We start from the raw sequence: 10,275 nt of genomic DNA, 5'->3' as shown, positions 1-10,275 counted from the left end.
TACAATAATACTGGGTGATTTTAATCTTCACACAGACTGGGAAAACCGAATTCGCAAAAGTAAATTAGAGGATGAGTTTATGGAATGCATTAGAGATAGTTTTCTAGAACAATATGCTGAGGAACCAACCAGGGAACAGGTTATCCTAGATCTTGTGTTGTGTAATGAAGCAGAGCTAATCAGTAATCTTGAAGTTAAGGTTCCTCTTGGGCAGAGTGACCATAATATGATGGAATTTAATATTAAGTTTGAGAGTGATGTAGTTAATTCCGAAGCAAAGGTCTTAAAACTTAAATAAAGCCAACTTTGCAGGTATGGGGGACGATTTGGCTAAAATAGACTGGGAAAGTAGATTAAAAGATATGTCGGTAGACATGCAATGGCAAATGTTCAGAGATACATTATATAATTCCCAGCGAAGGCTTATTCCCTTGAGAAATAAAAATTCCACGGGAAAAGTGGTTCAACCATGGCTAACTAGAGAAGTTAAGGAAAGTATAAAATTAAAAGAAGAGGCCTATAATATTGCCAAAAAGCTGTAAACCTAAGGATTGGGAGAGCTTTAGAGATCAGCAAAGGATAATCAAGAAACTGATTAAGAGGGAGAAAATTTAATATGAGAGTAAACTAGCCAGAGATATAAAGACAGATTGTAAGAGCTTTTACAAGTACATAAAAAGGAAGAGATTAAAAAAAAGTAAATGTGGGTCCCTTACAGGCAGAGACAGGAGAAATTATAATGGGGAATAAAGAAATGCTGAGTCACTAAACAAATATTTTGCTTCTGTCTTCACGTTAGAAGATATTAAAAATTTACAAGAAATAGTGGGGAACCAAGAGACTCATGTTAGTGAGGAACGTAAAGAAATTAATATCATAAAGCAATAGTACAACAACAAAATTACATTTATAGAGCGCCTTTCACGTCGGGAGGACGTCCCAAAGCGCTGAACTTTCAGCGGTGGTGTTAAATTTCAAAGGTGTCGGGGTCCGAGCATGGGGAAGGGGGGTTGGTGTAGGGGTGAGGGAAGGCAGAGAGGTGGGAGGGAGACCAAAGGCTCGGTCGAAGAGAAATTGATGGGACTGAAAACTGATAACTCCCCTGGACCTGATGGTCTGCATCCCAGGGTTTATAAAGAGGTGGCTGCAAAGATAGTGGATGTTTTGTTTTTGATCCACCAAAATTCCTGATTCTGGAACGTTGCAAACTTTGGAAAGTTACAAACTTAACACCACTATTTAAGTAGAGTGGGAGAGAAAAAATGGGGAACTATAGAATAATTAGCCTGACATCAGTGGTAGGGAAAATTCTAGAGTCTATAATTAGGGATGTGGTTGTAGGGCACTTAGAAAGTCATAATATGATTAGGCAGAGTCAACACGGGTTTTTAAAAGGGAAATCATGTTTAACAAATCTTTTAAGAGTTTTTTGAAGATGTAACTAGCAGGTTAGATAGGGGGGATCCAGTAGATATAGTGTATTTGGATTTTTAGAAGGCATTTGACAAGGTGACACATAAAAGGTTGTTACATAAGATTAGAGCTCATGGAATTAGCGTGGATTGAAGAGTGGTTAACAGGCAGAAAACGGAGAGTAGGGATAAATGGGTCCTTCTCAGATTGGTAGGTTGTGACGAGTGGACTGCCACAAGGATCAGTGCTTGAACCGCAACTGTTTACGGTCTTTATCAATGACTTAGATGAGGAAATAGAGCTTAATGTACTAAATTAATGGAATGTACGGACGATACAAAACTCGGTGGGAAAGTCAGCTGTGAGGAGGACACAAGGAGGATGCACAGGGATACAGAAAGGTTAAGTGAGTGGGCAAGAAGGTGGCAGCTGGAGTATAATGTGGGGAAGTGTGAAGTTATTCACCAAGGTAGAAAAAATAGAAAAGCAGATTATTTTCGAGAGGGGGAGAGATTAGATAGTGTTAGAATTCAGAGGGATTCAGGTGTCCTTGTACCAATCACAGAAAGTTAATATGCAGGAACAGCAAGCAATTAGAAAGGCTAATAGCACGTTAGAGTTTATTGCACAGAATACAAGAATAGGGAAGTCTTGCTGCAACTGTATAGGGCCTTGGTGAGACCACACATGGAATATTGTGAGCAGTTTTGGTCTCCTTATCTAAGAAAGGATATAGCCTTAGAGGGAGCGCAACGTAGATTCACTAGGTTGGTTCCTGGGATGAGGTGGTTGACCTATGAGGAGAGGTTGAGTAGACTAGGCCTATATTCTCTAGAATATAGAAGAATTAGGGGTGATCTTATAGAAACCTAACAGATTCTTAAGGGTCTTGTCAGGGTAGCTGCCGTGAGACCGTTTCCCCTGGTTGGAGAATCTAAAAAATCATAGTCTCAAGATTAAAGGTCAGCCTTTTAGAACAGAGTTGAGGAAACATTTCTTCACTCAGAGGGTAGTGAATTTGTGGATTGCTCTACCTCAGAAGGCTGTGGATGCTCAGTCCTTGAACATATTCAAGGCTGAGATCAATAGATTTTTAAAAACTAAAGAGATTAAAGGATATGGGGATAGGGCGGGTAAATGGAATTAGGTAAGAAGATCAGCCATAATCTTAATAATAGCGGGGCAGGTTCAAGGGGCTGAATGACTTGCTCCTGCTCCTATTTCTTATGTTCTTGTGATCTTATGTTGGTGACTTTGAGCTCACAGTCCACATTGACACTCCAGTGAAGTTCTGGGAAGAGTGCCACATTGAGGTGCTGTCTTTCGGATAAGACGTTAAACGTAGGGCTGTGTCTTTTCATGTGAATGTTAACGATCCTATGCAGCTATTTGAAAAGAGAAGGGAGTTTCTGCTACTGCGATGACCAACAATCCTCAAGCTAACGTTGCACGTTTCCTTCATAGTTCTTTATTGAACATTGCCTTGTGGAAATTGGCTGCCATGTTCACCCACAAATACACAGTCATAGAATCATAGAATTATACAGCACAGAAGGAGGCCATTCGGCCCATTGTGTCTGTGTCGGCTCTTTGAAAAGAGCTTCCAATTCAATCCCACTCCCCCATTCTCTCCCAATAGCTCTGATCAACCCCACTCCCCCATTCTCTCCCCATAGCCCTGATCTACCCCACTCCCCCATTCTCTCCCCATAGCCCTGATCAACCCCACTCCCCCGCTCTCTCCCCATAGCCCAGAACAACCCCACTCCCCCACACTCTCCCCATAGCCCTGATCAACCCCACTCCCCCGCTCTCTCCCCATAGACCTGCAAACTTGTCCTCCCCAAATAATTATCTCCTCTCTTAAAAGTTGTTATCGAATCGGCTTCCACCAGCCTTTCAGATCCCAACAACTCGCTGTGTGAAGACATTTCTCCTCCCCTCCCCTCTGTTTCTTTTAACATTTTATTTTAAATCTGTGCCCTCGGGTTACCGACCCACCGCCAGTGGGAATAGTTTCTCCTGTTCACCCGATCGAATCCCCTCATAAGATTGAAAACTTCTATTAAGTCTCCTCTTAACCTTCTCTGCTCCAAGGAGAACAATCCGAGCTTCTCTACCTCTCCTGATCACTGAAGCCCCTCATTCCTGGTACCATTCTGGTCAATCTCCTTCACACCCTCTCCAAGGCCTTGACATCCTTCCTAAAGTGTGGGGCCCAGAACTGAACCCAGTCTCTCGCTGAGGCCTAACCAGTGTTTTATATAAAGATTCATCATAACTTCCTGACTTGTGTATTCTATGCCCCTATTTATAAAGCCTCGTATCCCGGACGCTTTTTTAACAGCTTTATCTTCCTGTCCGGCCTCCTTCAAAGATTTACTTGTATGACCCCCCGGTCTCTCTGTCCCTTCAACCCTTTAAGATTGTACCATCAGTGTATATTGCCTCTCCTCATTCTTCCTCCCAAAATGCATCAACTTACATTTCTCCACATCAAGTTTCATCTGCCGCGTGTCTGCCCATTTGACCAGTCTGTCTATGTCCCCTTGCTGTCTGCTCCTATCCTCCTCACTGTTACTCCTTTTTCTCGCTTAGTATCATCTGCAAACTTGGAAATTGTGCTCCCTATACCCAAGTCCAGGTCATTGATATAGATCACAAACAGCAGTGGTCCCAATACCGACCCCTGAGAGACACCACTCCACACTTCCCTCCAGTCAAAACGACAACCATTCACCACCACTCTCTGCGTTCTGTCTCCCAGACAGTTCTGTATCCGCTGCTACTGCCCATTTGATATGCTGGACTTCTATTTTGCTTAATTTACAATTATGTGGCATTTATCAAACTCCTTTTGAAAATTCATGTAAACTGCACTACCTTCATCCACCCTCTCTGTAATTATCAGGTTTGTTAGACACGATTTGCCTTTAACAAATCGTGTTGACTGTCCTTTATTAACCCATATTTTGTCTAAGTGAAAATATATTTTGTCTCGGATTATAGTCTAGAGGTTTCCCCACTACTGACGTTAGGCTGACTGGTCTGTAGCTCCCGGGTTTATCCTTCTGCCCCTTTTTGTACAGGGGAGTAATATTTGCAGCCCTCCAGTCCTCTGGCATCACTCCAGTGTCCAAGGAGGATCCTCATCCTCACCTACAAGGCCATTCACGGCCTCGCTCCCTCCTACCTCTCCGACCTACTATCCCCCTACCTACCTGCCCGTACCCTCCGTTCCTCGGGCTCCGGTCTGCTCCACATCCCCCGCCCCAACCGCCTGACCATCGGTGGCCTTCAGCCTCTCAGCCCCGAGGCTCTGGAACTCTATCCCCAGTGCCTTCGCCGCTTCCTCCCTTTCCTCCTTCAAGGGCGGTCTCAAGACCTTTATCTTCGACCGCGCCTTCAGCTCCCCTCTCGACTCCCTACCCCCTCCTCGCTCCCTCCCTCCCTCCCCTCACCATTTCCCCCCTCCTCGCTCCCTCCCTTCCCTCCCTCACCCTGACCATTCCCCCCTCCTCGCTCCCTCCCTTCCCTCCCCTCACCCTGACCATTTCCCCCCTCCTCGCTCCCTCCCTTCCCTCACCCTGACATTTCCCCCCTCCTCGCCCCTCCCTTCCCTCCCCTCACCCTGACCATTTCCCCCCTCCTCGCTCCCTCCCTTCCCTCACCCTGACATTTCCCCCCTCCTCGCCCCCTCCCTTCCCTCCCCTCACCCTGACCATTTCCCCCTCCTCGCTCCCTCCCTTCCCTCCCCCACCCTGACCATTTCCCCCCTCCTCGCCCCCTCCGTTCCCTTCCCTCCCCCTGACCATTTCCCCCCTGCTCGGGATGTCCTCCCGACTTGAAAGGCGCTCTATAAATGGAATCTTGTTGTTGTTGATAGATTGTGGCCAGAACCTCCGTTATTTCCACCCTTTCCACAGTTACCTAGGATGCATCCCATCCAGACCAGGTGACTTATTTATCTTGAGCACCGACAATCTTTTTAGTACCTCCTCTCAGTTTATTCTTATCCATTTCTCTACCCTCTCCTCCGATACTATGGCATTGGCTGCATCCTCTTCTTTTGTGAAGACAGACGCAAAGTGCTCATTCAGTACGTCAGCCATACCTCTGCCTCCACAAAAAGATTTCCACTTTGGTCCCTAATTACCCACCCACCTTCGTTTGACTAACCTTTTATTCTTTATATGCTTATAAAATGCTTTAGGGTTCCCTTTTATGTTACCCGCTTTTTTTCTCTCACACAATCTCTTTGACCCCCTTTTATTTCCTTTATGAATTCTCCTCTGTTCTTTCTATATTCTATTAGATTATCGTCTGTATTTTGGATCTGACATTTATCTTAAACCTCCTTTTTCTGTTTTATTTTATTCCCAATTTCCAGGGAGGTTTGGATGCCCTACCTTTCCCCTTTGTGGAATGTATTTGTTCTGTCCCTGAACTATCTCCTCCTTGAGGTTTACAGGGAATCCTGTAAAGTGCTTTGAGATGTCCTCCCAACATAGAAAGCGCTGTACAAATTGTAGGGAGGATTGTTGTTATAACCAATGTAACCCTGTTTGGTATAGATTTCAAAGGAATTCCGTAATCTGGCCATGGTGTACCAGGATGTGATTGCAAACATCTGCCACAAGATGGGAGTGGGAATGGCACAGTTCCTGGAGAAAAAAGTAAATTCCCTGAAGGATTGGGACACGGTAAGGCCATAAGGAATGTGTTATCACAAGTAAGTGGTATTCTGGCCCACACATGCTCTCCTCTGAGTTAGAAGCTTTTGGGGTCAAATGCCATGTTGAGGACTTTGAACTCACAGTCAAGGCTGACACTTCAGAGCAGTGCACCTGATTGTCAGAGGCTCAGTCCTTTGGATGAAAAGTTAAATCGAGGTCCCATTGTTATCTGTTCAAGTAGACGTTAAAAAGATTTTGTGGTACCTTGAAAAAAGAAAAGTTTTGTCTAGCCAATCCCCCAGATAAAATTGGTTGTTTACTTCATGGTGTTTGTGGCCATTGTTGTGTACAAATTCGCTGCCACATTTGCCTATAAAATGCACAGTGACCACAATTTACAGTGAATTCTGTGAATTGCTATGAGGCATCCTCCTGTCGCTAACACTGTACATCCATGTCTGCAGTATTGTCACTATGTGGCAGGTCTGGTGGGAATCGGCCTCTCTCGCCTTTTCTCAGCTTCCGAGCTGGAGGACCAGGTTGTAGGTCAAGACACAGCGCTCGCCAACTCCATGGGGCTGTTTCTGCAGAAAACAAACATCATCCGAGACTACCTGGAGGACCAGCGAGAGGGTCGGGAGTTCTGGCCCAGAGAGGTGAGCGTTTCCGCATGGTGGTGGGGGTGGGGGGCGCAGGAGCTCCGCAAGCCCATCACTTCACAATATGTCAGCCCAGCTCAGCTACTCACTTATTCACTCTCCAACCTCTGAGTCAGAAAATTATTAGTTCAAGACCCCACTTTGGGGACGATGAACATCATTCATCGGATGAGACATTAGACCAAGATGGCCACAGAGGGTAGGCTTGACTCTGTTGCCCAGAATGTTACCTTGGAGCCATTCAGCCCCAAGGTGACCCTCCTCTCCATTCTGGGGTCCCTCCAACTCACACCCTCCCGAATTCAAAGCCCCTCTCAAGATGTACCGCCCTTTTGAGGACTACCCAATGTCCTCAAATACCTCTCACACCTCCCACAATCAGAGCTTCTTCAATTTCTGCGCCATCCCACAGGTCAGTCCTCAATTTTGGATGTCTTTCCTTTCCCCATCCCTCTTTTGTCTCCGAGCTCCCACCTTAGGTGCCCAGCCAGCAGTGTCGAATGCTTTGAAATGTCCTTCCGACGTGGAAGACATTGTATAAATGTTTAATATGATCCTTGCATAACGTAAATGTGAAATTGTATCTTCTAACTGCAAGGGTGTTGGTACAGTTTAGCCTGGTGATGGTGTGAAAGATGAACGGGGAGGGTGGGGGTGATGCCATAGAGAAAGGGAGATAGTGTTGGAAGTGCTATATTGAAGCACGATTATTGTGGGTAATAACTGTGGTGTGTGGCAGGTGTGGAGTAAGTACGCAGAGACATTGTCAGATCTGGCCAGCCCTGCAAACCTCCAGACTGCCCTGCAGTGTATGAACGATCTGATCACCGGTGCACTGCAGCACGTTCCTGATGTCCTCAAATACCTCTCACGCCTCCACAACCAGAGTGTCTTCAACTTCTGTGCCATCCCACAGGTCAGTCCTCAAGCTCGGTCCCCAGCTTCTCCTCCTTGGGGGAGGAGGGCAGTAAGCGGGGTCTCTGTGGGGCTGAACCAACTTTGTAATAGAATGTCAGATCAAGACTATCCCCTCTGGCACTCTATTGCAGGTGGGTCCGCAGTACACCAGGGCATTGCTGATGGCAGCTCAGCGCGGTCCAACAGCAGGACCTGGAAAGGCAGACAAGTCGCTTGGGACAGGGAATCTTCAGCTCCTATTAAACCTGAAAGCCAAAGCCCTAACAGATTGGGTGGTCCTAGCTGGAAAAACAGAAACAAGCTAGGTGATTTCAGCTGGTTAGATGTCAGCCATTGTCCCTACACACACTCTGAAGTCCCCAAGCACTGGCTCTCGCCAACCTGCACCTAAAACTATTTGGAATTAGGTAGCTGGGAATTTTTGTGTGTAAGTAACAAATATGAAACTTTCAGTCTGGCTGTGTGTGTTTACCCACGTGTCTGCACTCTGATAGGTGATGGCTATTGCCACTCTGGCTGCCTGTTACAATAACCCACATGTGTTCCGAGGTGTGGTGAAGATCAGGAAAGGCCAGGCTGTTACTCTGATGATGGGGGCGACCAATATCGATGCTGTCAAAAGGATCATGTTCCAGTATTCCCGAGCAGTACGTAACATGTGAACAAACAATGCTGCTTACTGTAGGGAGCAAACATGTCTGGCACCTCACATACATCTCCCTGTGCCTGCCTCTTATACGCGCACACACATCTCCCTGCGCTCTCTCAAGAGACTCTTACACCTTGCTCTTACACATCGTGGAGACTGTAGCTCAGTGGTTAGAGCACTCGCTTTACAAGTGAGAGACCCGAGTTCAATTCCAGACAGGGCGAAACCTTGGGCAAGTTTCCTTACTCCACACAGAGCCTAATAATAATCCCTCCAAAACCAATAATTAAATTGGTCATTTTCAATCTACGACTGTTTGTGGGACATTGCTGTGCGCAATTGGCTGCCGCGTTCGCCCACAAATGTACAGTCAATTCACTTTACAGTGTGTTCTGTGAAGCGCTTTGGGATGTCCTCCCGACATGAAAAGCGCTATATCAAATGCAAGGATTATTATTATTATTATCTCTCTTCTCAGATTGGACAGAAGGTACCCAGTACTGATGTCTCGGCGGCTAGAACACAGCAAATCTTGAGCAGGATCCAGACTCTGAGCGAGGCTGAAGGTCGACTCCTCTCACGCAGCCACCTGGCGCCCATCTACGTCTCCTTCGCCATGTTTTTTGCCGCTGTCAGCTGGCAGTACTGGCGGATGCTGTCCCAGGAGCAGGACAAGTATGTGCCGAGACAATGATACTGAATTTAGCTGTCCCTCCATTCTGTTTAGAGATTGTTTTAGTATATTTTATAACTGACGCAAGCAGCAGAGGTCACAAGGGAACGCCGACAGAGCCAATCCATTCCCCGTGCTTGTGGGGAATCGCCACATTGTGGATGTAAGTGTGACTCCAGAGATGAGACCAACATGTGCTGCCTTGTCACCATGAAGGACTGGGAGCGCTGCCTGAGGATGGGTTGGTGATGTATGTGTGTGTGAAGCGCTGAAACTCAGAGATTAATAAACTCCTAGTGTAATAATAATAACAACTGAGCTACAGGACTCCAGTACTGTAATACTTGCTGTGTAATCATACAGCATCTGTCACATCGGGTGGGACATCTCAAAGTGCTTGATATTTGTGGCTGGGGTGGGGAAGGGAAAGGACCACAAGCCTGGTAAGAGGTACATCTTAAGACAGAATTAAACATGAGCCAAGTGAAGATGAGGAATAAGAATGTGGAATCTAGTCCAGAAAAAAACATTGGCTAGAGTTCTGGGGCAGGGAACAGCTAGGGAATCCAGCAAGCAGTGTGTTAGACTCGATGCTTTAAAAATAGACGTAGCTCAGTGGTTAGAGCGTTCGCCTCACAAGAGATAAACCTGGGTTTGATTCCTGGCAGGGTGAAACCTTGGGCAAGTTTCCTTACTCCACACGCCTGATAATAATCTCTCCAGGAAATAAAAACGATAATAAAAATTGATCACTCAATCCATGACTGTTTGTGGGACGCTGCTGTGTGTAATTGGCTGCCGCTTTTCGCCCACAAAATATACAGTGAATTCACTTTACAGTACATTCTGTGAAGCGCTTTGAGATGTCTGGAAGATGTGAAAAGCACTATATCAAATGGGAGGATTATTATTAGTATTAAAAATGTAATTTTGTTGCTGTCATGGCTTAGCTTCATCTGTGTTCTTTATTTGTTCGCACAGCTTAGTGTGTGCTCTATGACACAGGAGCCAGAGCACCAGTCAGCTGCAGCAAAAAACACAAAACTGAACATAAAACTCATAAACGATAGGAGATACACCCAAAAAATATGTCCATGTCACTCCCAGTTGCAAGACATTTCCGATGAGGTATATATCATGTCTCTGGGTCAATCCGGTTAGTGAAATCCTTCTTGAAGCACAGACAGACATTGTCATTTTATTTAGAGATATACCTGTCTACTCCCATCTCAAAACCCAAAAGGACTCAATCACCTGACATGACAGGGCATTCACATGTCGCTGTGT

General features: G+C 45.9%; 1 protein-coding gene across 2 annotated transcripts; it reads left to right on the top strand.

Annotated features, from left to right (window-relative positions):
• Positions 1-5,987: 5,987 nt before the first annotated feature.
• fdft1 (farnesyl-diphosphate farnesyltransferase 1) lies at positions 5,988-9,306 on the top strand (the record flags this gene model as incomplete). 2 transcript variants are annotated; one of them, XM_042345863.1, is given in 5 exon segments in its annotated part: positions 5,988-6,116; positions 6,554-6,745; positions 7,488-7,664; positions 8,161-8,313; positions 8,794-9,306. In XM_042345863.1, coding segments are annotated over 5 exon segments (867 nt in total), but the record flags the coding sequence as incomplete, so codon positions are not given.
• Between the last annotated feature and the right edge of the window lie 969 nt (positions 9,307-10,275).

This window comes from Callorhinchus milii, unplaced genomic scaffold (genome assembly GCF_018977255.1).
Source record: "Callorhinchus milii isolate IMCB2004 unplaced genomic scaffold, IMCB_Cmil_1.0 Scaffold124, whole genome shotgun sequence".
Taxonomy (NCBI): domain Eukaryota; kingdom Metazoa; phylum Chordata; class Chondrichthyes; order Chimaeriformes; family Callorhinchidae; genus Callorhinchus; species Callorhinchus milii.
This window is presented reverse-complemented; position numbering and strand designations above follow the sequence as displayed.